The 26,859-nt window shown below is 50.3% G+C and overlaps 1 protein-coding gene across 1 annotated transcript in view; it reads left to right on the plus strand.

The window, feature by feature from the left end:
- Positions 1 to 26,859, plus strand: part of OTOG (otogelin) — a 104,230-nt gene that overhangs the window by 5,377 nt on the left and 71,994 nt on the right. Inside the window, exons 4-22 of the mRNA XM_011937439.1 lie at positions 836 to 911; positions 2,300 to 2,392; positions 2,546 to 2,700; positions 5,291 to 5,409; positions 6,636 to 6,841; positions 7,700 to 7,830; positions 8,051 to 8,157; positions 8,564 to 8,673; positions 9,047 to 9,175; positions 10,228 to 10,336; positions 10,617 to 10,663; positions 11,183 to 11,328; positions 18,331 to 18,463; positions 19,380 to 19,557; positions 21,270 to 21,394; positions 22,297 to 22,509; positions 23,906 to 24,098; positions 25,729 to 25,803; positions 26,038 to 26,081. Of these exons, the coding sequence (XP_011792829.1) occupies positions 836 to 911; positions 2,300 to 2,392; positions 2,546 to 2,700; positions 5,291 to 5,409; positions 6,636 to 6,841; positions 7,700 to 7,830; positions 8,051 to 8,157; positions 8,564 to 8,673; positions 9,047 to 9,175; positions 10,228 to 10,336; positions 10,617 to 10,663; positions 11,183 to 11,328; positions 18,331 to 18,463; positions 19,380 to 19,557; positions 21,270 to 21,394; positions 22,297 to 22,509; positions 23,906 to 24,098; positions 25,729 to 25,803; positions 26,038 to 26,081 (2,389 nt within the window). The remainder of the gene's footprint in view (positions 1 to 835; positions 912 to 2,299; positions 2,393 to 2,545; positions 2,701 to 5,290; positions 5,410 to 6,635; positions 6,842 to 7,699; positions 7,831 to 8,050; positions 8,158 to 8,563; positions 8,674 to 9,046; positions 9,176 to 10,227; positions 10,337 to 10,616; positions 10,664 to 11,182; positions 11,329 to 18,330; positions 18,464 to 19,379; positions 19,558 to 21,269; positions 21,395 to 22,296; positions 22,510 to 23,905; positions 24,099 to 25,728; positions 25,804 to 26,037; positions 26,082 to 26,859) is intronic.

A 26,859-nucleotide genomic window follows, 5' to 3' on the forward strand; every position in this document is an offset into this window, starting at 1 on the left:
CTGAGTTATAAGGACAGGGGGTGTTGGTCTGTGGGAGCTGAATTGTGAGGATAGCGGGTGTTGGATTGTGGGAGCTGAATTGTGAGGACAGCAGGTGTTGGTCTGTGGGAGCTGAATTGTGAGGACAGCGGGTGTTGGTCTGTGGGAGCTGAATTGTGAGGACAGCGGGTGTTGGTCTGTGGGAGCTGAATTGTGAGGACAGCGGGTGTTGGTCTGTAGGAGCTGAGTTGTGAGGACAGCGGGTGTTGGTCTGTGGGAACTGAGTTGTGAGGACAGGGGTGTTGGTCTGTGGGAGGTGAGTTGTGAGGACAGGGGGTGTTGGTCTGTGGGCTGCTGGTTTTGCTGTTCTTGGAAGAGCCCCAAAGGAAGTTTGGGGTGGGGGTGGCTGTGAGGGTGAGATGTTCACCTGACTTGGGGTGAGGGGCTGCCTTTGTTCCTTAGCTCTGCCTCATGCTCCTTACCCAGACAAGGGGATGGTGTGTGAGGCTGTGGAGGACACGAGGGTTTACTGGGAGAAAGGGAAAAAGAGGAGGCTGGCAGGTATTGGGGCATGGAGGGGAGGGGATGTGTTCTAGCTACGGGCCTCATGGTCTGCCACTGAGATGCCACTTGGGAAGGTAAGAGCTAAGCCTTTGTTCCTCTGAGCCCAGGGCAGGCCTAACCTTCTCCTCTGCCTCTCGAGGGGCCAGGCGAGGAGGAGTGGCTGGGGCACTGAGGGGCAGGGGCTCCTCCCTCTAGAAGATGAACAAGCAGGGCTGTGGCCACCAGGAAGCCTGCCCAGGAACCCGACCTGAGGTCAGCCCTCGATGTGTTCTCTTCCTCCTGTGTTCACAAGCAGGCTGAAGCCCCAGACTCTGTGGCCATGTCTTCCTGGGAAAGGCGGCTCCATCGGGCCAAGTGTGCACCATCCTGTAAGTGGCACCTTCACTGTGGCCCATGGGTTGTGCATGGGAGAGCCCTGGCAGAGGCCTGAAAGGGCAGAGGGCAGGTGGGGATTCCTTCAGGCCTCCATGACCCCATTTTCCTGCTTGGCGTCTCCTTCCACCCACCCCGGCCCCGGCCACCATGCCATTCTGCATTCTCCTCCCTGCCTGAGGGGAGCTTCCTCTCTAGAGTCCTGTTCCTATGACCATGGCCCAGGGACTCCCCTCTCACAGGCTGACTCCAGTGAAACTGTGCTTCATTATTTCGGGGTCGTTTCCCCCTCCATCTCACCCTGGTTCTGTAGCTTCTTTCTACTTCCTGTGACATTGCCCTTCATCTTGTGTTTTCTGTAGACCCCACTCCCTGTCATGTGTCCATGGCCCGCCTCACCTGTCCTAGGTCTGTGGCCTTTCCTCCCACCTGTCCTGTGTCTGTTCCTACCTCCCTCACCTGTCCTGTGTCCCTCACCTGTCCTGTGTCCCTCACCTGTCCTGTGTCTCCCACCTGTCCTGTGTCCTTCACCTGTCCTGTGTCCTTCACCTGTCCTTCCTGTGTCCTTCACCTGTCCTGTGTCCCTCACCTGTCCTGTGTCCCCCACCTGTCCTGTGTCCCTCACCTGTCCTGTGTCCCCCACCTGTCCTGTGTCCTTCACCTGTCCTGTGTCCCTCACTTGTCCTGTGTCTCCCACCTGTCCTGTGTCCCCCACCTGTCCTGTGTCCTTCACCTGTCCTGTGTATCCCACCTGTCCTGTGTCCCTCACCTGTCCTGTGTCTCCCACCTGTCCTGTGTCTCCCACCTGTCCTGTGTCCCCCACCTGTCCTGTGTCTCCCACCTGTCCTGTGTCCCCCACCTGTCCTGTGTCTCCCACCTGTCCTCTCACATCATGGCTCCTTCCTCACCGCCCTCTGCTCTGCTTTTGTCTTCTCTTCATCTATGGTTGTTCTTGCCACAGGCCTCTCCTCTGTTGCCTGGTTATCCCCGTGGCCTCTTCCCTGAGTGTGTGGAGTGAGGAGGAGCAGCAGCTGCAGATCTCTGGGCAGTCCCCCTGCTCACCCCACATGCTTCCCATTCTCAGTTCCGCCTGCCTGGCTTGCTAACCAGGAACAGCTCTAGGAACTGAAGGCCCAGGTGCAGCTGGCCTGGGGCCCACTTGATGCACATCGAAGGCAGGTGCCCTGCAACCCCAACCCACCTGCCTGCCAGGGAGCGGGCAGGGCTGTGGTCTGAGGCACCAGCTTGTGCTAGCTGCTGAGGAATGTTGGGGCTGGGGCTGCCTGTCATGGGGGTCTGGGTCCTGTGAAGCCTGAGAGGGCTGCCTCCCCGGGTTCTGGCAATCTCAGCTTGATGGGGCAATGCCTCTGTGTCTCCCATGCAGACTTGTTCTCCTGCTTCAATGGAGGCGAGTGTGTGCACCCGGCCTTCTGTGACTGCAGACGCTTCAATGCCACTGGACCGCGCTGCCAGATGGGTGGGTCTGGGCTCCATCCCACCCTTGGGAAGGGACCATTGGTGCAAGGAAAGCTAGAGGGAAAGTGGGCAGCACTTCCAGGGCTGGAACCCACCGGCCTCTGGCTTGGTGCCCACTGTAGCCACACAGAGAGTTCTCTTTTCTCTCCCTCAGTGTACAATGCCGGCCCTGAGAGGGATAGCATTTGCCGGGCGTGGGGGCAGCACCACGTGGAGACATTTGATGGGCTCTACTACTACCTGTCTGGGAAGGGCAGCTACACACTGGTGGGGCGCCATGAGCCTGAGGGACAGAGCTTCTCCATCCAGGTGAGGCTTCCCCTGCCATGCCTGTTCAGGAAGGCTTCTCTAGGCTCTGGAGGCTGCGCTGGCCTGGGCTCTACTTGTCATAGTTAGAGAGACTGGCACCTTCCTCCTTGCATCGCCCCCCCAGCTCCCACCTAGGCAGTCTGCACCTGGAAGGAGCTGGGGGCTCCACAGCTCTTCCTCACCCACTCACTGTGGCCATTCATTCATTGAGCCACTCATTCATCAAGCATTTACTAAGTGCATACTGTACTCTCTTCTGGCATAAGGTTTGGTGGTGGGAGGCCCTGTAGACAACAACACAGATATAGTCTTTGTCCTCACAGAACTTATAGTCTAATGAAGAAAGACATCAAATCAGATGACTCATTTCAAGTGCAACTGAATGCTACCAAGGAGAAATGCCAAATGCTAAACGAACAAGTCTTGAAAACCTAATCTTGTTTATTGGGAAGGATGGTGACCTGGGAAAGCTTCCTGGAGAAAGTGACATTTTTTTTTTTTGGAGATGGAGTCTTGCTCTGTCACCCAGGCTGGAGTGCAGTGGCGCCATCTCGGTTCACTGCAAGCTCCGCCTCCTGGGTTCACACCATTCTCCTGCCTCAGCCTCCCGAGTAGCTGGGACTACAGGCGCCCACCACCACGTCCGGCTAATTTCTTTTTGTATTTTTAGTAGAGATGGGGTTTCACTGTGTTAGCCAGGATGGTCTTGATCTCCTGACCTCGTGATCCACCCTACTCAGCCTCCCAAAGTGCTGGGATTACAGGCGTGAGCCACTGTGCCCGACAAAAGTGACATTTAAGTTGGGATCTAAGGAATGAATTGGAGTTAGCCAAATGAAGAGTAGGAGAGTGTGGGCAGACTTGAGAACATTCTGGGGAAAAAGATCATTGGGTGCTAAGAAAGAAAAGAGTGCCTCAGAGAAATGATGGAGGTCCTGGATGACTCAGTTTAGAGTCACCTCCTCTAAGAAGCCCTCCTGGATCCCCTGACCTTCTAAGCCGGCTGAGGAGCTCCTCACTGGGTAACTCAAAGTTCCACATTATGACCCTGTCATTGTATTTCTCTTACAAAGGTCTGGTTTTGGGTTGGTTTTCTCTACCAGCTTTGAGCTTTCTAGGCCAGGGACCATGTCTTTCTGTGCCGGGATTGGTGCTCAGTAAAGGTTTGTGAAGTAAGGGAACACATGTGTGAAAGCCACTGTCAGGTAGGCCTGATTTTCATGCCTAGTCCGTGTGCTAAACCGGGAGCCACCTTCAGCCACAGCTCAATACCCCTCCACCTGGAGGAAAGTCTCTTTGGAGAACCAGCTCTGTTGGAGGGCACCTTGGTCAGTACTGAGTTAGGGTCAAGGGGTTGGGGGTGTGGGGAGGCCCCAGTGTTCAGTGTCTCCCCTCTGCTAGCCATTTGTGAGCTTTCTGTCTCAGGCATGGACCTATGAGCCTGCCCTAGGGACCATGCCCTGGATGGGCAGGGAACTGCAACCAATTTTCCTTTCTCTGCCTCGGCCTATCACATAGCAGAGATTTTCATGATCCATCATTTCATGATGGATGTGTGACAATTACTTAGACTAATGGATTGCCATACATTCGTGGGTTACAAAATCAACTTAACGAATCACAACCATCATTAAAAAAATGAGGCAAATAAAATAGAAAATATTGTAAGAATGCGTTATACATGATAGGGATTAGTATTATTTTGTAAAACTTTTAGTTATATGTATATTTCTTATTGTGGGTCGTGGTCACAAAAGCTTGAAAACCCTTTAGTTAGACCATAGGGTAGCTTTCGCAGTTCCCACTTGTAGTTGAAGTGGCTCCAGCCTGCTTAATCACACTGAACAGTAATCTGGTGGAAGATGCGTTCCTGGGAAGGGTTTCCACACCTGGCAGGGATAAGCTCTGGGAAGCTCTCCCGTCTACCCCACCCTGTCCTTTAGGTCTATGGCCTTTGAAGTCTGGGTTCTGTCTGAACAGGGGCAGAGGAGATGTGTGTGTGTGTGTGTGTGTGTGTGTGCATACGTGTGTGTGTGTGACAGCAGCTCCGGAGTGAGATGTGTGCCTATAGGTGTAGGGGAAAGCTACAATCTGTACCTGCCAGGGGCATGGGGAAAGGGGAGTGTGTGTATAGTGTGCATATTGAGAGTGTCATGTGAGAAATTTATGGAGTGTGTATAGATGTGTGTGTTTGTGTTCTGTATGAGTGTGAGATGGTGGAATACATCTGTTGGGCTTCAATCTGAAGAGATATCCAGGGTAGGATAAACAAAAAAGTTCAGAAATAGGCATAGAGAGATGGAATGATTGACTGGGAAGAGCCCTAGGATCTGAACCATCCAGATCTGGGCTAGAATCCCAGCTCTGCGATTTCCTAGTTCTCTGTGTGTGTGGCCTTAGTCACTTCACCTCTGTGTGAATCCATTGCCTCCCCTCTGTGATATATAGGGACTGAACGAAATCACAGAGGAAAGGTGGTTGGTATGCAGGGGACAGGCCATCAGCATTAGTGGAAACTCAACAAGGTGCAAATCTCAGGGTCAGGCCCGTAGCAGGAGCCTGCAAACCAGCCTCTGAACTCCCTACTCAGGTGCACAATGACCCGCAGTGCGGCTCTTCCCCCTACACCTGCTCCAAGGCTGTCAGCCTCTTCTTTGCGGGTGAGCAGGAGATCCATCTGGCCAAGGAGGTCACCCATGGAGGCACGAGGTAACTCTAACACCTTCCACGTCGAGTTGTCCTATCTCTGACACTGGTGGTGGTGGATGGGTGAGCATCCACTTTTCTCAAGCCCAAAGGAAATTGTTTTCTGGGGACAAACAGCAATTTCCACCATCAGGGCGGAAGCATACGGGCAGATCACTGGGTTTCTTGCCAGTAGGGTCTGCAGAATGATTTTTTTTCCCCCTGGAACTCTCAGATCTTGCGGATTTCCAGACAGCAGGCTTTCAGGAAAATAGAGTTTTCCAGTGAGTTGAGAGTTTATCATAATAAGCACACTTACTTTTCCCTCCCAAAATCTTCCCAAATGGATCATGCAATTTCTACCTCCTCTCAGCAGATTCTGAGCACACTTTTACCCATTTCTGATGACACAGGGTCATTGTGAATGTCAGTTATCTTGCTGGGCCATCAGGGATGACTGGGGGACCACCAGAGGAGTGGGAACCCCTTGCTCCCACACTAAATTGCCACAACTGTGGTCCTTTGTGAAATCTTTCTTGCATCTCTTCCTCACTGTTCTTTCCTTTCCTTTCCTTGATGTCCACTGTCACTTCTTGTTGCTGTCATGGAGTCTTCCTGTAATGACACTTTTCCCTGTCTTCATCTTCTGCTTCAGATCTGGAAACTGGGTAACAAACCAATTGTTCTGGGGCTGAGTGTAAAATTGATGGCCTATAGGTTTCTCCTGTGAATGAAGAGTTGGTAAATGGGTCTTGTGGCTAGTTAGACACTACTTTTGTTTCCCTTTCCTGATATTTTGCTGAGTTGAAGGCTGCCAAATTCCAGATTGGCTAGGGGTCCCTGTACCAGAAAAACTGGGAAAGTGGTCAAGGCTGCTGGAGCCCACCATCTTTTCTTGCACTCCCAGTTTTCCTCCTCTCTTGGCTTCTGTTTCCACTTGGTTCCTGCTCCCCACCAAAAAAATAAAGCAGATGTTTGCTTATATTCTATCCTGTCTGGGAGAAGGGAACTTGGAGTCACTCACTCTAAGATTTATTCCTGCCCGGGAAATTGCCATTTTAAAAAACATCTAAAGACAAAGGAATCCATGTCTACTGGTATACTTCCAGGCACCTGGAATTCTGGGAATTCAAGGGGAGGGGAAGTGGGAGCCTTGGATCAAGGGGTAGGGACTAGGTGTTCTTTCGGTGAAGAGACTGGGTTAGTGGAGGGGTTGTGGATACCCTGAAGCTCTGGGATGTGCCCTGCAGGGTCCAACTGCCGCATGTAATGGGGAGCGTGCGTCTGCAGCAGCTTGCCGGCTACGTCATCGTGCGGCATCAATCAGCCTTCACGCTGGCCTGGGATGGTGCCTCGGCTGTCTACATCAAGATGAGTCCAGAGTTCCTGGGCTGGACCCACGGGCTGTGTGGGAACAACAATGCTGACCCCCAGGATGATCTGGTGACCAGATATGGTGAGGTGCAGACAGGTGGCCTCTGAGAGGTGTTGGTGGGGATTGGGGGACAGATCAGGCTGGGAGGAGTTGGAGGGGACTTGGAACAGAGCCCTGGGGTCATGGTCATGGTATGAAAGACCCCGTGGAAGCCCAAAGGCCCCTTCCTAACAAATGTGTGTCCTTGGGCATGTTCTTAAACTACTGTCAACCTCAGGTTCCTCATCTGCAAAAATAGTCATAATAAGAATTCCCACTAGGGTTGTGTAGGTATCTAATGGACACTTTGCAGGTGGGATTGACCCTGCAATGTGGGGGATGGGGTGGGTAGGCAGGGAACAGAGGGCTAGAGACAGCCAGGAAGAGAACTGGCCCAGCTAAAGACACCTATGGAGGAGTGGTAGGAAGTGAGTGAAGCGTTCAGGGCCAAATCATGGTGGCTCTGGCCAGAAGGGTCGTGACCCCTTTTGAACACCTACACCATACTAAACACTTTACATGCATCATCTCAAGTAGTCCTTGCATCAATCTCACTGGGAGATTATGTTCCCTATGGCAAATATGAGGCTCAGAGACACACAGGAACTTGTTCAGGCTCACACGCCAGTTCTCTTTCCAGTGCGTGGTGCTGCATCCCCTGAGTTTGGAGCCATAGGGAGCTAATACAGGTTCCTGAGCATTCTTGGCTATTACTACCAAACAGCTTTTTTAGGAGAATGGCTCAGTTGGGAAAGCCTGATTGGGATGGGAGCTCAGGAGACTGGATTCTTCAGAACTCCCTACCCATCCCTTGGGATCTGCTTTCCCTTAGAGCCTTCTGTCCCTCCTGTATACCCAACCCCATTGCTGCCCCACCGTGATGTCAGTTCCCTCCTCCAGGGAAGCTGACTGACGACGTGGTTGAGTTTGTGCACAGCTGGCAGGAGCAGGCCCCTAACCAGCCTCCAGGGCCCACAACCTCCTCCCTGCCTCGCCCACCGTGCCTGCAGCAGAACCCAGGAACCATGCAGGTCTGGAGCTTGGGGAAAGACTCCCCCACCCTAGAGCCTGACTTGCTATCCAATTCTTCGAAAGCCACTGGCTGTGGGACCTGACTGGCTGGTGCCCTTGGCCCTATCCCTCTCTTCGCTGCCCTCCTCTCCCTTTTTCTCCAGTTCAAGTTGGGGTTCTCTGTGGGGCTGTGTGTGGCTTTGCCAGCCCCTAGCCCTGGCTCCTGGTCCCTTGCTCTAGGGCGTGTATGAGCAGTGTGAGGCTCTACTGCGGCCCCCGTTTGATGCCTGCCATGCCTATGTCAGCCCTCTGCCCTTCACAGCCAGTTGTACCAGTGATCTCTGCCAGTGAGTAGGGGTGGTGTGAGCTATGGGGAACCCTCTCATATTGGGGTGAGTGCTCAGCACATGGGCCACCAAGCCGGGTGATCCCAGACACTGCCAGATCTGCTTCCCAAGGCTCTGAAATTCTTATCTACATCAGTGGGACAGAGTCACCCCATTCAACTGAGGCCTGGAAATGGGGCCGGACCCTGTTAGGGTCACACAACAAGTTAGTGGCAATGCTGGGCCTAGAATCCAGGATTTGTGGCTCAAGTCTAGGCATCTGTTCACCTAGATGCCTTCCTGGGCAGCCTTTCCCAGTTGGGTGGAGAGGAGAGGTGCCCTGAAGCCCTGGCAGTCTCTATGGGATTTGGCGGGCTGGTGGCACTTTGGGTTTTGTTCCAGTGATACCCTTGGTTTCTCTGCACAGATCAATGGGCGATGAAGCCACCTGGTGCCGGGCACTTGCGGAGTATGCCCGGGCGTGTGCCCAGGCAGGGTGGCCCCTGCAGGGCTGGAGGACCCAGCTCCGGCAATGCAGTAGGTGCAGCCCAGTAGTGGGGCAGGGAGGGCTTCAGGCTGTGGGTGGCATTCTCAGGCCTCAGCTCAATGTCTTGTCCTGCTCAGAATCACAGTTGTCAGAACTCTCAGCCCCAAGGTTTTATCACCATGTGACAGATGAAAAAACTGAGGCTCAGAGTGGGAGGGACTAGCCTGGGTGATTCTCGGAGCCTCCCCTTGCAATTCCTTCTCCTTGTCAACTTCCTGGGCATCCAATGCTCCCTCTGGGACTAGGGAATCACGAAAATCAAAGCCCTGCCTCCCATCCCCACCACACTGCCTTGGGTAGGAGCTGGGTCCTGGCAGAGCTGGGGCCAGTAACTGACAGACCATGGACTCCCTCCTTCCCAAGCTGTGCACTGCAAGGAGAAGGCCTTTACCTACAATGAGTGCATCGCCTGCTGCCCTGCCTCCTGCCAGCCCCGGGCATCCTGCGTGGACAGTGAGATCGCCTGTGTGGATGGCTGCTATTGCCCCAATGGTATGCTAGGGGCAGACGTAGGTGCCTGGCACCATCTTTCTGGCCTGGTACAGATGGGCATGAAACAGGAGTTCAGAAGATGCCTGTTTGTGGAAGGAAGGAAGGAAAGGAGGGAGGGAGGAAGGGAGGAAGGAAGGAAGGAAGGGAAGAAGAAAGGAGGAAGGAGGGAGGGAAGGAAGGAAGGAAGGAAGAAAGGAAGGAAGGGAGAGAGGGAGGGAGGAAGGAAGGAAGAAAAAGAAGGAAGGAAGGAAGGGAAGGGAAGGGAAGGGAAGGGAAGCAGGGAGCAAACAATTAACAAATGAATAAATGGTTTAAGGGAAGTGAGGGTGGGGACAGAACTGCAGCCTCTTGAGAGATTCATCAAGACATTTGATTTCATAGGGATATTTAAATTAATCAGTACTGCACTTTGTAAGGTGTGTATGAGAACAGATCATTGGTTTATATATACACATACATTTGTTTAAGCATTGATCTATGTATGGGGACTGTATCTGTTTTTCAGTGTATAAATTTGCAGCATATCTACAGTGTGCAACTCACTTGGCTAGGAGGATGGTTGAGATAAAAAATATAAAGATAAAGGCATTGACTTTTGGAACCAGAATCTGGTTTCAGAGATATGACTCTCATATGACCAGTCTAGGGTATGATGTGGTGAAGGCCAGCTCAGGGGTTCAGACAAGAAAAATTACAGGAAGTTAGAATGGGGAGAGGTTGTCAGGGAAGTCATTCCTGGAGGAGGTGGTGCCTGGTACCTAAGCTGTTTTCGATGCGGTGACAGGCTTTTGAGAGGTGGTAAAGAGAAGCTCGTGTGCAGGTTGGGAATGGGGTTGTGGGCAGTTCTCTGAGCAAAGGTCTAGAGGTGGGATTCTTTCATCAGGTGCTCACTTCTGGCCTGAGCCAAGGATTTATGGAGGAGAAAGTTTGGAAGTGGGTTCGGAGATGAAAGAAGTTAGACAAGGGGATCTTTATCGCAGGCCCTGGGGAGCCACAAATGGTTTGTGAACAGGGGCAGAGGTGAGTTAATTGGCCCTTTGCTGTCACTCTAGGGCTCATCTTCGAGGATGGGGGCTGCGTGGCACCAGCTGACTGTCCCTGTGAGTTTCACGGGACTCTGTACCCACCTGGCTCTGTGGTGAAGGAAGACTGCAATGCTTGGTCTGTGTCTGCTGCTGGGAAGCGGGGTGTGGGGCATGGCCACTGAGGCTTTCCACCAGGGCTGCCCATCTGGGGTCTAGGAGTGCTAATGGCTGGCGTCAGGGCACTCACTCAGTACCTTTGAGTCCCAGGGGAATCTCATTAGATCCAATCCATGGGGGAAATCTCTACCACCCATTTTAGAGATGGGAAGACTGAGGGCTGTGGGCCCTGCAGTTTCCCAGCATCTAGCCCAGGCCTGGAGGGGTGACCTTTTGCCTCCACGGTCTCTATGTTTTAGCACATGCACCGCAGGCAAGTGGGAGTGCAGCACAGCTGTCTGCCCAGGTATGTCTGACCCCCACCTTGTACTAGACTCCCTTCCCCAGTCTGGTTTTTGGGCAAGGAATCTCTGGGGACCAGGCTTGCTGTGGGTGGGGGTGTCACTCAGTTCCATTGGCTAAGCCCGGGCCCCTGTTTCCTCAGAATCACTTTGCTGGATTAAAGTCTGGCTCCAGCCCCTGCCAGGAAGGGTTTTCCAGAAGGAGAAGGGTTTTCCATGGGTTCCGTATATCTAAGGACCTTCCTGAACTAGGAGGACTTGGACTAAGGCTGGTCCTCAAGGCCAGGCCCTGGTCTCCCCTCCGAGGGAGACCCCCAGGGCAGGGCTGTGCCTGTCTTCAGAGAGTTCTCTGGGAACAGGCCTGTGTCTCCCACTGCCCTGGGCTCTCAGAGGCCAGGCCTCATTCCTTACACTGCTCTTATTCTGGAGGGCAGGGTGCTGTGTCCTCCTCATGCTTGGAGCTTGCAGGGCAGAGTTCCCCTGGGGCAGCTCCCGTCAGTCAGTGGTCTTTCTTTACCTCTCAGCTGAGTGCTCAGTGACTGGTGACATTCACTTCACAACCTTTGATGGCCGCCGGTACACGTTCCCCGCCACGTGTCAGTACATCCTGGCCAAGAGCCGCTCTTCGGGCACCTTCACCGTGACATTGCAGAACGCCCCGTGTGGCCTGGTAAGAGCTGGGGTTCCCCAGGCCCGATCCACCCAGCTACTCCTGCCTACTGCCCCCGCGAGAGACTGGGACTTAGGACAGGGCTCAGGTCTTCCCACGGGCCCCACCTTCTGCCTCTTTTCTCTGGGGAGAAGACTGGGTTCCAGCCCAAGCACCTCTGCTGACTGAGTCACTTCCCTTTCCCGGGCCTCAGTGAGTTTTTGGCTTTTGTTTTAGGATTTTACTACCTAAATATATATATTATATTCATGTGTATATATATGTACATATGAAAGTGTAACACTGGCACTACTTTTAAATCAATTAATTTATGAAACAAATCTCTTGTAGAATACATGCTGGCATTGAAACAGTAGGTGGAGCTTACAGTGAGCCGAGATCACACCACTGCACTCAGGCCTGGGCAACAGAGTGAGACTCCGTCTCAAACAACAACAACAAAACACACACACACACACACAAAGAAATGTAATGGCTATCTACAAAAAGTTAGTTTTGATGGTTGGTTTCCTTCCATACTTTACATGTCTTCACACATAAAGAAAATTAAAATTTTCAAACATGTTACATTCCACAGTTTTTTAAAAAGTATATCATTTTGCACTGCTATGGTCTTTATAAAGGACTTGACTTAAAATTTCAAATAAAAAAGAATGAAGTTTCTAGGATAACTCTGTGTCTTTAAAGAGCACCCTTATACAGAACAATTTGAACTGGCATGCAGGCAACTTCTTTTGTTGTTGCACACTTGTATTAGGAAAATTACACCCATTTTACAAAAAAAAAATCCCCAAATATTTACTGAAATAAGCTCAAAACAATGTTAGAAAGACCAGTGTGAATGGCACACAAAAATCTCTTCCTTATAAATTATTAACTGGAATTCCTGATCATGGAGTGGACCTCAGTGTTTTTTTTAAAAAAAACTCTAAAATTGGTTTAATTCAACTTTTATCTTCTCTGCTTCATTGGATTGCATCTTCAACATTCGTCTCTCTCTTCCTTCCTTCTTTCCTTCCATCCTTTTGTCCTTCCTTCTGCAAACATTGAATACCTATTTGCGCCAGAAGCTGAGCTGGGTCTTGGAGACTGGGATAAATTAGACATGGCTTCACCTCCCTGGGCCCTATAGTTTGGTGGGCGAGGCAGGCAAGTGAACTGTTGTAACTGGGCTATAGCAGCTGTGAGAACATGGAGGGCACAGGGTGGATCTCCACGGGGGAACTCCTTGTTGTTGTTGTTTTACTTGGGCACTGGGTGACAGAGGTGTGAAGTGGATCTGGAAGGGCTTCCTGGAGGACATGACTCATGAGCTGTGTCAGTCACCTGTGAACATAACTGACAAAATGGCCAATGTGCAAGTCTGGGGTAGATGGGGGTTTGTTTGTCTCTCAGCAGAGACTCCGTTGTCCCTGGGCTGATCATGCTCAGCCAACCCTGGAAGCCCCAGTCTGGGCTGTGCCCAATCTCCTCCCTGTGCATCACAGTAGGAGCTCACACCCACAGCCAGGGCAGCTGCCCCACAGTCCTGCCTCCCTGCTGGCCTTGCTCCAGCCCCTAGCACTGAGGACCCTAAATGTGAGCAGGTCATCAGCTGAAGGTGTCACTCCATGGCCCTGGGGACACAGACTGAACTGGATGAGGCAGAGGACTGGGCTTTCTTCTCCTTTTGGCCTGAGTGTCCCCCTCCCTTCTTTCTGCTAGAGAATGGCCCGGCCCTGGCTTGGCTGCTCTCTGAGTCAGGAGGTTGCTCTTCCTCAAAAGTGGGGTCATTCCTATCACATCCTGAGGGTGGCATAAGACAAGACAGGACACACAGGCACAGCCCAGCTGCTCCTTCCCACTTACAGAATCCTGGGGGCTATTGGGCCTCAGGGTCCCTTACTCAGTATCCCCCTCTTTCTTTTTGAAGACAGGATCTCACTCTGTTACCCAGGCTGGAATACAGTGGTGCAATCTCAGCTCACTGCAGCCTCAGTCTCCTAGACTCAGTCTCCCTTCCCACCTCAGCCTCCCAAGTAGTTGGTACCACAGGCACATACCACCACGCCTGGCTAGTTTTTTTTTTTTTTTTTTGGTAGAGTTGGGGCTTCATCATGTGACCCAGACTCATCTCGAACTCCTGGGCTCATGGGATTCACTCGCTTCAGCCTCCCAGTGTTGGGGTTATAGATGTGAGCCACCACGCCTGGCCATCAGCCCTTCTCTCTACCATGTCTCTGATAGGTGGTGGGCCAGCCTTGGCCTGAGGCAACCCTCTTCTTTGCGGGACAGTGCCTCTTGATAGCAGGTTCTTTTTACCTTGGGCCAGCTCTCCTCCTTGTGACTTCACCCACATGATGGGCCCATGGAGGGCCAGCCCTATGCCAGCTCTGTGCTGGGCATGGTGAGGTTACGCAGAGTAATCAGACCCTGATCCTATCTCCAGGCTCTTGTAGGGAGTCTTCAGACAGCTTCTATATAAGCTACAACACGATCAGTGCCGTCACAGGGGAGTTCTGTGGAAGAAATAGTCCTGCAGGTCAGAAAAAAGGATCAGGAAAAACTTGATGATAGAAGTGGCATTTTGTCTGAGTGACCTAAAAAGTGAGCCTAAAAATATTCATAGAAATCAGTATGCCTGGGTAAGGAGAGGGTAGCACTCCAAGGGTTGATTAGATTATATGAGAAAAACAATGAGGTTGGAATATTCCAGGATCCATTAAAGCAGATGCAGAAGGACTTGGCAACTGACTGACTGTCTGGTGAAGTGGGGAGTGTGTGGGAGAGAAGTTAAAGATGAAGCTATGACTGCAGTCTTGAGTGACCAGCATGGAGTGACGTGGGAACATTCACAGAGGATGATAATAACAATGATAAAGTATTTGCACAGTGCCTTGAACTTTGACTAATTACTTTGCAAACAACATGTAATTTAAATCTTAACATACCCCATGTTGTAGTTATCATTCTCCCCATTTTAAATATAATGAGACAGGTTGACAGAGGCTTGGGGCATTTCTGAGAATCCACAGCCAGCAGGAGGCAGAGCTGAGCCCGACCTAGGATGTTATCACAGCGTCTTAACACGTCCACCCCAGAATCTATGTAGTGTCTGCAGTCCTCAAAGGGTTTTTAAAAGTAGGCTTTATGTTTTAAAACATCTTTAGCTTTACAGAAATATTGCCAAGATAGTACCTAGAGTTCCTGTCTATCCTACGACCAGTTTCCCTTGACATCCTACATTAGTAGGGTACATTTGTTAAAAATAATGAAACGATGTTAATAGATTACCATTAGCCAAACTGCATACCTTATTTAGATTTCTATAGTTTTTTACCTAATGTCATTTTTCTGATCCAGGGTACCAGGTTACATATAGTCATCATGTCTCCTTAGGCCCTTCATAGATGTTACAGTTCCTCAGATTTCCCTTGTTTATGATCATCTTGAAAGTTTGAAGAATGCTGGTCAGGTGTTTTGGAGAATGCCCCTCTATTGGAATTTGTCTGATTTTTTTTTTCTCATGGTTAGACTGGGGTTATGGCTTTTTGGGAGGAAGATCACAGAGGTAAAGTGCCGTGTTCATCACATCTTATCCATGGTATGTACGATCAACATAGTTTATTGCTGTTGATTATGACCTTGATCTTCTGGTGTAGGTAGTATTTTTCAAGTTTCTCCATTGTAAACTTATTCCTTTTTCCCCCTTTCCATACTGTTCTCTTTGGAAGGAAGTCACTATGGGCAGCCCACACTTACAGAGTGGGAAGTTATGCTCCCCCTCCTTGAAGGCAGAGAATCTACATACATTGTTTAGAACTTTTCTGCCAGGGACATTTGTCTCTTTTCTCCCCTTTACTTATTTATATCAGCATAGACTTATGGCTGTTTATTTCATACTTTGAGTTATAATCCACTACACCTTTATGTTCTTACTTGAATTGTTCCAGCTTTGGGCATTCATTCAGTTGACTCCTGTGTCCCTTTGACATACCTTCATCATTGTGTGTGTATATGCTGGTGGTGGTGGAGCTTGAGTGTGTGTGTGTGCATTCACATCTTTACTTTCTGGGCCTATTAGATGCACCAGGCCTATCTTGTGTAGTTTCCGTCCCAGTCCTAGTATCATCCATTTCTCCAAAAGTATTACTAGGCTCTCCTGGTTCCTTTTATTGGACAATGGTATTAGAATCAAGATGTGGGTGTGAGATGTGCTCATTGCTACTGGGGTATGACTTCTTTTAAGCCTTCTTAGCTGACAGAGAAAGGAAATATCCTCATTATCTGTGGGGGACTGGTTCCAGCACCCCACTCCCCGCAGATACCAAAATCCACAGATGCCCAAATCCCTTATGTAACATGGTATATAGTATTTGCATATAACCTATGCTAATCCTCTTGTATACTTTAAATCATCTCTAGATTACTTATAATACCTAATACTATGTAAATGCTAATATAAATAGTTGTTATGCTATATTTTTAGGGAATAATGGTAAGAAAAGTCTGTACATATTCAGTACAGATGCGAACATCCATATTTTTTTCCAAATATTTTCAATCCGTGGTTGGTTGAATCCATGGATGCAGAACCCCTGGATATGGACAGCTGACTGTATATGCATAACCATGTTTATCTTTGTATATACCCGTAACTATAAATATTTCTCTATATAACCATCTGTATCTATATGTGCTAAACGTGACTTCATACTGATCATCCAATTCTAATCCATTCCACACGGATCATTCTAGCTTCCTCCTCTTGCTTATCTGTAAATACTCACACTAACAGTAAGAAACCTGGCCTTCACCATACACCATCCATTTACCTAATTGTTCAATTCCAGTATACATGTATATTCCTATTATTAATGTATACCTCTATAGGAAATAACTTTATCAACTAAAGTACAGTTTTTGTGCACAGTTCCTTTTGCCTTTAGTCTTATAAATTCCACTTATTTACAAAGTTACTTATGTCAACACCTTTCCTCCCACTCTTTTCACTGAGTTTGTTTCATACATTTGCAATGCAGTTAGATTATTTTGTTGTCGTCTACATTTCATGCTGGGATCCCCTCCTACATGGTTATGAGAATTTGCCTACATCAAGTTTCAATCTTAGTGAAGTTCTGTGGGCTTTTGGAGGTAAATGCAACCTCCAAAATATTTTATGCACATTTAAATATCTGTACCCAACTGGGTAGGATTGGGTACAAGCAAGTGTTGTTGTATCTCTGTTTTGCAGAGGAGAGAACTGAGATCTGGAGAATTTAAGTGACTTCTTTAAGGTCTCATAGCTTTCAGTTACATTAGCATTTGAACCTGAAACTTTTGACTAAAGGGTGTGGGCTCTATGCCCACACAGGTGACAAGTCCAGAGGGGACTAGAGGATGAGTGGGTTGAACAAAGAAGATGATGTTTTAGACACAATGATTTTGAACTGTTTCAGGGATTTCCTGTCCTCCTGGGCAGGAACTCAGAAGGATGCTTGTGGCTTGTTGCACAATGTCTTTCTTTAAAGTTTCAAGCCCTGATCATTCTGTCACTTCACTATGTCACTCTCCTGATTCACTTTCTCTGGTTGGCTGTTGGACTTAATTAAGTCTAAAAATATTTCAAGGCTCTGCCTAAGCTGGCCTTTACCTACCTCTTGAACCTTTTTAAAAATTATTTTTATTTTGTATTTGTGTAGAGACAGGGTCTCTCTATGTTGAGCAAGCTGGTCTTGAACTCCTGGGCTCAAGCCATCCTCCCGCCTCAGCCTCCCAAAGGGCTGGAGTTATAGGGGTGAGCCACTGTGCCCAGCCTTGAACCTTATCTTAAACCACTTTGCCTGATGGGTTCTGGTCCCTTTGGTCTTCTTTATGACCTTGAATGCATTAAACGACTTCCCATAACAGAGCTTTTGTATAAGTTTTTCCTTTTGCCTGGATGTCTCCTTCCTCCTCTTCTCTCTTTGCCCAGCTAGCTTCCATGCGTCCTTCAGATTTCAACTCAAATGTCACCGTTCTATGAGCCTTGGTTTTCTAATCTGCAAAATGGGGATGTTAGTAATACTTTCTTAATCAGATTGCTATGAGAGTTCGGCGAGTGAATATATATAAACAGATCGGAACAGCACCTGCACATACTAATTCCATATGAAAGTTAATTGTTGGTTTTAATATCCTAACAATATTGTGGTATTATTATGGCTTTTATTATTATGATAATTTTATGTTGTTATCATTCCCTAGGAAGGCCTTTCCTACCTCTGCAGACTAAGTCTGGTTCAGTCATATGCTTTTCTAACACTCTACACCTGCTTATAGCACTGATCACAATTATAATTGAATAATCAACTTTGTAATTACTTATTTAATGTCTGTGTGCCACACAAGTATGTAATTTCCATGAGGACAGAAACTTAGTCTTATCACTGAATCCACAAAGTCTGATACAGTATGACTTACACATATTTGGTGCTCAGTTAAGTGTTTAAATGAATGATTGTGTGGATGTTTTCCTGTGGAGGGAGGTATAAAAGGGGCCCAATGTGTGGCCATTTTACAGATAGAGAACCTGAGGCCAGAGAATATTACCTCATTTCCTGCCTGCCTGTCAGTGGAATGCAGGATGTGACACATGAAACAAATTATAAAAATACCCATAAAGGGATGAAATTAAAGTTCTGGGTTGTGATGAGGTGGGGGAGGCCAGTGTTTCTCAGGCTGGACTCTGGGCCATCTGGGTTCCAGCTCTGCTCTGTGTCTTCAGATAACCTGAGAGTTGACTATCATTTTTATTAGTGTTACCACATTCTACTACTAACCTTCTCCAACCTGAGCCTCTGCCTGCTCATTCCCAGACGAGGGCATTTGGTTGGATGATCCCTGATATCCTTGGGGCTCTGTCTGTCATTCTGAGGAAACTGTCTCTCAAGCTGGGCTGGGGTCTCTGTCCCTAGAGGGCTCTGTTGTATCCAGCAGGATGGTCAGACCAATACTGCCCCATTGACCTTTCTATCTCTCCAGAACCAAGATGGAGCCTGTGTCCAATCAGTGTCAGTGATTCTGCACCAGGACCCTCGGAGACAGGTGACCCTGACCCAGGCAGGGGATGTCCTTCTGTTTGACCAGTACAAGATCATCCCACCATACACAGATGGTACAGTTTGGGGTGGACAACAGACCTAGTTGGGAACTGAGGGTTTGGACCTTTCTTCCCAGGCTCCACTGGCTAAAAGGACTGCTACACTGGCAAAAACTCATATTCTAGTACTGGGTAGGTCAGGATAGGGTTTGCAACTTTGGTTGCAAAAATGTGGACTCCAAAAATGTGTCTTTGTCCCACCTCAACAGGACAGTGGGCTTCCTAGTAGTATGATGGCTTCTCCTAACATGAACATATGTGTGGGTGTTTCCCATCCTGACTCTCATAATTTGTTTATTAACTACTTGTTATACTGTCTGATTCCACAAGGAATTTATGTGTAGCTCATAAGAAACACATGTAACAAAAATGGCAAAACGATTAAGAAATAAAAACCTAGCACCAGAAAGAAAGAAAAACAACAACAGGGGCTCAAGGTTGGGAGGAGTGGGGATGCACTGGGTGTCAACAGGCTGCAGAAATAAATATAAACCATAAAGGGTATAAAATGTTCTACAATAAAATCTAAAATTTAAATTTGTTACACTTGGATCTAAAATTATATCATAAGCTTCCATAATAAAACTGTGTTGTAGCCACTGTGAAGAGAATGGGTAGTTACAGAATCCTCCTTCTGCTAGAGGAGGAAACATGTACCAGTTCCTTCGTGGGAGCAAAGCTTTAATTGGCACTTGATCCTAAAAAAATTTCTCAGCCCAGGCTGCCATGGGAAGTTATCTCTGGGTCCTGATTTCATCACTGAACAGGGTTTCCTCAAGCCTCCCCAAACTAGCTTCATGGCAGGCACGGCTTCAGCGGGGGTGAAGACTGGGTCAGGTGTGGGAGTCTGAGCGGGCCAGGCAGGTGGTGGTGGTGGGCGGGGTGTGTACTGGCTGCCCTCCCACTCTCCCCTTTCGGATTCTGTGCCCAGATGCCTTTGAGATCCGTAGGCTGTCCTCCATGTTCCTGCGGGTGAGGACGAATGTGGGCGTGCGGGTCCTCTACGACCGTGAAGGACTCCGACTGTACCTGCAGGTGGACCAGAGATGGGTGGAGGACACCGTGGGCCTCTGCGGCACCTTCAATGGCAACACGCAGGACGACTTCCTGTACGTAGCCCTGCCATGGAACCGGAAGAAGAGGGGAAATGGATCCCTTAGGGCTGGGTATCTAGAGGCACTGCTTAAATGTCTCTCCCATGGGCCTTCACTGTGCCCAGCATGCACCATTAGTTATTTATTTCTCTACATTTACATTTAAGTATGTTTCTTTAAAGCAGCAGTTTACAGTCCTCTATGTGTGGAATCACCTCAGGAGCTTGTTAGAACACTGATTCCTGAGTCCTGCTCCTCAAGATTTAGGGTGGACTCAGGAATCCTATTTTTGATAAGCACCCGTAAGATTCCAGTATGGGAGGTCTATGGGCCATACCTTGAGAAATGCTGTTTTAGAATGAGGTCTTAAAACCGAGTACCTCAGATGGACTTTGATTTGGCTCATGGTTTTGTTTGTTTTAATTGAGGTCGACACCACCTTTAGATGAGCGTAAGCCCCTAGTGAGCCAAGGACACTAACATTCCCACTTTCTAACCCACCAGGCAAGTGTAACCCATATACCTTTCCTACCTGGTACTTGAAGGCTCTTGAGTTTGCACCCCGTGAGCCTCCCAATATTCAGGGAAAGGCTGTTTTCTGTGAGTTGACATATTTGGGCACAGACATAGGTTAGGAACTTGGGAAGTTTCCTCGAAAGGAGAACAAAGGGTTGATTTTAAAGGCTGGAGTTTCTAGCCAGTCCTTCGAGTTACATGTATTAGGGGATGCAGAAGAAACACGGGAGGCATTCTTTAGCCAAAAAAGAGAATTCAGATTTGCTGTGAAGAACAAGAACAAAATAAAGCTCAGAGCTTTTCAATGCATATACATTTAAAACTGTGGCATTCTTACTATGCTTTGCCTGGTAGGGCTGATGTTAGGGTAGCTGGCCAAATAGCAGGAGGAGAACTTGGTTTAGTGTGTATGCTGTTTGCCACTTTCCTAAATGTGACTTCTGGGTAAGAATATTGCCCTACATAATATGAGTGCACTCATTGCCCTGGAACAATATATGGGCATGGTGGGTGCCAGACAGAACCTGAGCCCCATAGGGACCATGACCTCCCTCCACTCAACACCTACACCTGGGTTTGGTGACTCTTGGAGACTTGTGATGTCTAGGAAACATGCTCCTCCCCCTTCCTCCCTTCACTGTCCCTTGTATGACAATTTCCTACTGAGAGAGCCGAAGGGTGAGCCAAGGAGTTTTTAGGAACTGCCAATGGAGAAGTGGGGAGGAAAAAAGTCTTACCCCCATGGGGTTTGATACTCTTCATGATGTCACTGTTTCTTTTCCTGACCTGAAGAGCTGGGGGTGGGGAATGAAGCCATATTCATTCACCCCCGCCAAGTGTATGGTCCTAGCCCAGTTTGAGCCCTTTTGGGGCCTGTTAAATGTTGTGTATGTGTGTGTGTGTGTGCTGTGTGTGCGTGCATGTGTACATCCATAACTGTGTGTGTTTGAATGTGGCTGTGTGGATCACCTTGGCTATATGCATGTCTGGCATATATTTGTGCTCTGTGTGTGTGTGTGTTGAGAGCGTGTGCACACACGTGTTATGTATTTGGATGAATACATGTGCTCCTCTGAGGGTGTGTATATGGATGTGTAGATTATGACTATGTGTGTGTATATGAGCAAGTAGGTGCTGACCTGGATCTATGCTATTTGTGCCCCTGGGTCCACATGGGCAAGTGTGTGAATATGGCTATGTCATGGCTACAGGTCTCCAGTGGGTGTACCTGAGAGCACCCCACAACTTTTTGGCAATTCCTGGAAAACGCTTTCTGCTTGCTCCCCGCTGATCCCTGGCTCCCTACTGGACCCCTGCGATGTGCACCTGCAAGCCGGTGAGTTGGTGGAGGAAGAGGAAAGGCATGAGTGAGTGGGCTGGGGAGGACTGCTTTGAGAGAGATGAAAAGGGAACTCCAGACAGGAGGGTGCTGGCTAAATTTGTAGGAGTGATAAGAAAAGGAGGAGCAGCAGGGAGGCGAAAGGAGAGACCGTGAGGGCCAGGCAGGCAGGAAGCCTCATATTCTTCCACTATCAGATAAACACACACACCTTTATATTGGCTTCTCCATCTCAGGGCAAAAGCGGAAGTCGGCCCCGTGGCCCCACCAGGCCCCACCCTTCTTGCCCATGCCCCCCATCTCCCCTTTCTCACCTCCTACTCCCACTGCCCTCTGCCATGCCCAGCTGCCCTGGCCTCCTTGTTGTTCTTTCTACACAGTCAGGACTGCTCTTCTCTCTGGGCCTCTGCACTTGCAGTTGCCTCTCCTGGAATGTTCTTTCTGTAGACACACACATGCCTCAGTTCCTCACTTCTTTCAGATTTGTGCTCAAACCTCACCCCCTCACTGAGGCCTTCCTGACTGCCTGAATTCAAATTGCAGTTGCTCCTCCTGCCTCACCTCACACTCCCCATGCTGCTTCTTAGCTTTCTCTCCCTCCTTGGCTTCTTCACCTTTGAAGTTTCTGTATGAATTTTTTAGTGACTGTCTCCTTTGACCAGAATGTAAGCTCCAGGAATTTTTGTCAAGCCACACATTCACACTCAGGTGTACTAAACCACACCCATACTTTCCCAGCCAGCTGTACACTGAAGTAGCTGCCTACTTCCATATTGCATGTGCACACACACACACACACACACACACTCCCCTGAGCCGTAGAGAGGGAGAGAGGCTGAGTCCTGAGACACCAGGTAGACCAGCCCCTGACCACCTGGCTCCTGTTCCTCCTGCCCTAGCCTCCTACTCAGTGCAGGCCTGCAGCGTGCTCACAGGAGAGCTGTTTGCGCCCTGCTCTGCGTTCCTGAGCCCTGTGCCCTACTTTGAGCAGTGCCGCAGGGACGCCTGCCGCTGCGGGCAGCCCTGCCTGTGCGCCACGCTGGCCCACTACGCCCACCTGTGCCGGCGCCACGGGCTCCCCATTGACTTCCGCGCCCACCTGCCAGCCTGTGGTGAGTGCCCCACTCATGTGAGACTGGCCTGGAAGAGCCAGAGCTCCAGACTTGAGTGTCCCCTGCCCCTGAAACTCTCCACTGGGATGCCCTCCAGTCTCCTCCAGCCTGACTGCACCCAGAGCCTGCTTCTCCTCCTGCGCCCTCCATCTCTGCCAATGGTCCCCATCCCCTCCGTCACTCAGGCATAACACCTGTGACCTGTGACTCAAGACTGCTTCTGTCACCCCTACTTCCAGTCCATCTCAAGTCCTGTCAGTCCTGCTAATCCCAAATTCACCCACATGTCACCACCTCCGCCACTCTAGTCAGAGCCACCTTGCATTGCACCTTTTGAAAGACCACTGGCTGTTGCCCTGGGGTTTGAGTACACACACGACTTCAGTGTAATGAGCCAGCCCCTACCTGTCCCTACCCTGACTCTGGGCTATGCTCCTTCCCATGTCTTCATCACCTCTGTGCCCCCAGCTCTAGCACAAAGCCTGACTCTCAGTAAGCTTTTAGCAAATGTGTGTTGAATAAACGAAAAAGGCACTGTACTGGGAGTCAGAAGGCCTGAGTTCTGTTCTAGCCCTGCAGGTGACTTGCGGTGTGTGCCCGGACAGAGCCCTGATTCTCTCTGAACCAAAGTTTCCCCAAAAGGGATTGGACAAGCCCACAGGTTCTTAACCCTGGCTGCATATTAGAGTTACCACAGGAACTTTCAAAAGATTCACACATTTGGGCCACATCGAGTATCAATGAAGACAACATATCCGGCCGTGGGGCCCAGGCATCAGCATTTTCAGAAGCTCCCCAGGTGGCTTTGATGTGCAACCTGGGTTGAGATGGTCTCAGTGGATCTACTGGACCTACTCCTCCCAGAGTGGGACGGTGGCCACACGGGGAGAAGGCCGTCCTGAGTCTTGGGACAAAGGGAGCAAAACAGGCTGCTAGAGGGAGCACAGTTGACCTCCACAACCTGTGTGTGACACAGCCAGGGGGGTGAGGGGATGGGAGCGTGTGTGTGTGTGTCCACACACCTGGGCTCGTGCGTGTGTCTATGCGTGAGTTATGGGGTGGGTGCAGGGCCTTAGTGGGTGGTAATCTCCACCCCTTCCCCAATATCACTACCTCAGAGGAATGCCTTTTGGAGGAAAGGACCTGCCAGTGGTCTTCCAGGCTGAACTTCGTAGAAGGGCCCACCCGCTGCTTTGCCATTCCAGTGTATTGGTAGGCAGTGGGACTCTGGAGTCAGATCTGGGTTCAGAGCCCGCCTCTGACCTTGACCTGCTGTGTGACCTCAGACAAATGTCTTAACTTCTCTGGATCTCCATTCTCCTCATCAGAATGACAGCCTCACTCCACACAACTGTGGGGATGAGGGAGACAAAGCATGTCCCCCCACCCACTGTAGCACTGTCCTGTGAGGCCACCAAGGAGTATAGCCCCTGCGTGGCCCTGTGTGGACAAACCTGCCAGGACCTGGCCAGCCCTGAGGCCTGTGGGGTTGATGGTGGCGATGACCTGAGCAAGGACGAGTGTGTGGAGGGCTGTGCTTGCCCACCGGACACCTATCTGGACACCCAGGCTGACCTCTGTGTCCCCCGGTGAGTGGGCCAGCTTGACCTCTGAGTTGGGTGGGCAGGTGAGGCCGGGGGACTCCAGGGCATCTGAGACTGGGGAACCTGGCTGGGCCTCTCGTGTCCCTGCTTCCCCTCACGGTTGCAGGCCAGACCTTGGTGGGTAAGGTGGGTGGGCTGCCTTCTTGGGGCCTCCCTCCCAGATCTCTCCTCAGTCTTGGCGTTTGGGCCATTCCAGCAGCTTCGTCACAAGACACAACAACCCCACAGAGCCCAAGGGGCCCCTCTCTCCTCATTCCCCTCTCCTTCCACAGAATCTACTTACTTTCTGGTATGTTCCAGACATTTCTAGGACTTGGGAATTCAGCAATGAGCAAAGCAGATTTCAGCCCTCATGGAGCTCACGTTCTAGGGTTGCAAGACAGACACATAAATGAACAGACACTTAATGGACAGGTGGCAACAAGAGCTGTTGAGCCAAGTAAGGCAGAGTAAGAGCAGGGAGTCCCGTTCCTGGTGTGTTAGTTGAGGTGGCCTGGAAGCAAAGCCTTTCTGCTGAGGTGAGGTCTGAGCAGAGACCTGAGAGAGTGAGGAAGGGGGCTCCAGGAAGAGGGGTGGCCCAAGGCCCAGCTTGTTCTCAGTGTGGCTGGAGGGCAGAGCAGGAGGAGGATAGTGGGAGGCAGCAACCCCATATCATCCTGGGGCGACTGGCAAGGTCCTTGGTCCCCTCCAGGCCTCTGTTTCTCCATCTGTAAAATGATACATATTCAATTGGTGGTCTTCAAATGGTGGCAGGGATGGAGAGAGGCCCCTTTAGGGTAAATAGGAATCACTCGTAGCCTTCCCAAACTACAGAATCCTCCCTTGAGATCCAGACATGTCCCTGGCGGCTCTCACTCCTTGATGTTGAGTGTCACCAACAAAGGGGGTCTGTGTGGCTTACATAGGGAGAGGGAGGTAGTTGTTGAGCAGCACTGGAGCTGGAGGAGTTCCGGCTTCCTGTCCGTGACTCACTGCCCTGCTCCAAGACCTGCACATGCCTGTAATCAGCAGGTTCTATGGGAGCTGTGTGAGGGGGAAACAGCCTTTGCCCTTAGATGACCTGCACAAAAGAAGCAAGACAGCATAAGAATCCCTACCTCATAGAATCCCTGTAAAGAATCAATGAGATAATGTATGCGGAGGGCCTGGCCGGGTGTCCCTGGCCAGAGGTCAATGTACTTCACAACCAGTGCAGCACTGAGCAACTGGAATAGATGCTGGGCGTGAGTGACCAGGACACCTGCGCCAGGAGGCAGCTGAATATCTGCCCTGTTCCTGACATGGCTTGGGCTCAGGAGCTGTGCTCCTGTTCTTACTGCCCCTCCCTTCCTCAGTCCAAATGAGGCTGACTACAGGAGTGTCTGGAGACCAGTGACTGTCCTTGTCAAAGCTTGGTGCATGGCTCTGAATCTGGGACCCATCCGTGACCTCTATCCCTGGTGCCAGACTGGCTTTTCCGCTCGCTGGAGATGTGTCACATGTCACTGTAGATACCATTACTTTTCCCTGTGTCCTTATGCCCCTGGTTGGCTGAAGGTGGGGTCCCTATCCTTGGCAGTCCCTGCCCTAGCTCCTGAGCCTGCTCACCTTGCTTTGCTCCCATTTTTTTTTATAGGAACCAGTGCTCCTGCCACTTCCAGGGAGTGGACTATTCCCCCGGAGACAGTGACATCCCATCCCTGGGCCATTGGTGAGCTCCGTAGGTAGCAGTCTTCTTGTCCTCTCTTTAAAGGGAGGCTACTGACTGAAGACAGTGCAGCTGAGTCCATGAAGGGACACCCAGCCCTGCTCTGTGCAGGGAGGGGGAAGTGAATGAGGATGTCTGTCTGAACTCTGCAGTGACCCGAGTGCAGTGACATGGGGTGTCAGGATCCTGCAGTGACCCAGTCAGCTAACCCCAGGGCCTCTCTCTCTCTCTCTGCAGCCACTGCAAAGATGGAGTCATGAGCTGTGATAGCAGAGCCCCAGGTAAGGGTGGCTGGAGGGGTGAGGCCCCACTGGGGGCTCCACATGGTAAAAGAGAGTGGGGAGTGGCGCACTGATCAGGCTGTCGCGAGCCCACTCCAGGTTTCGCCCTACACTGGGCCTTCCGTATTCCTTGCCCTCTTGGCAAAGACTTCAGTTTGGAGCGTGGCACCGGAAACCCTGTCCCAGCTTCAGCCCAACCCTGGTGGCTGTCCCTGCTGCTTGCAGAGGAGAGGCTGAGACTTTGTCTTCCTTCAGGGCAACCACCTGGGGCAACCACGTTGGGTATCTGGGCAGTTTCTTGACTTCCTTTGGGTCCTGATTTTCTCTGTTTGAGCTGTCATGTATCTACTGAGGTGGACTCTGCCCAGGACAGTGCTGGGTGTGGGGTTATAGAGGTGGGCAGGACAGCCTGGGCTTTTGAGACCCTCTTAGGCAACAGAGATAGGGATGGGGTGGAACAGTGGGGGGTCAACCTTTGAGAGGCTGGGAGGTGGGGTAGGGCCTGGGGGCTGGAGCATTCAGGGAGGGCTTCCTGGGATAGAGGAAGGGATCAGAGAATAATCATACAGTAGGTGGTTAGGAGCAGGGCCTCCGGAATCATCCAGCCTGGGTCCACATCTTCCCAGGCACTCACTCACTGTACAGCCCTGGACAACCCACTTTACTTCTCTGGGCCTTCATTTCCTCTTTGACATATAACCTAGATTCCTACATCCTCTCTGTGTTTTGTGTATAATCCTGGAAGCGCTTTTCCTTTGGTCACTTCTGGCTTTGGATT

The sequence above is a fragment of the Colobus angolensis genome, unplaced genomic scaffold, assembly GCF_000951035.1.
Source record: "Colobus angolensis palliatus isolate OR3802 unplaced genomic scaffold, Cang.pa_1.0 Scaffold164, whole genome shotgun sequence".
Lineage (NCBI taxonomy): Eukaryota > Metazoa > Chordata > Mammalia > Primates > Cercopithecidae > Colobus > Colobus angolensis.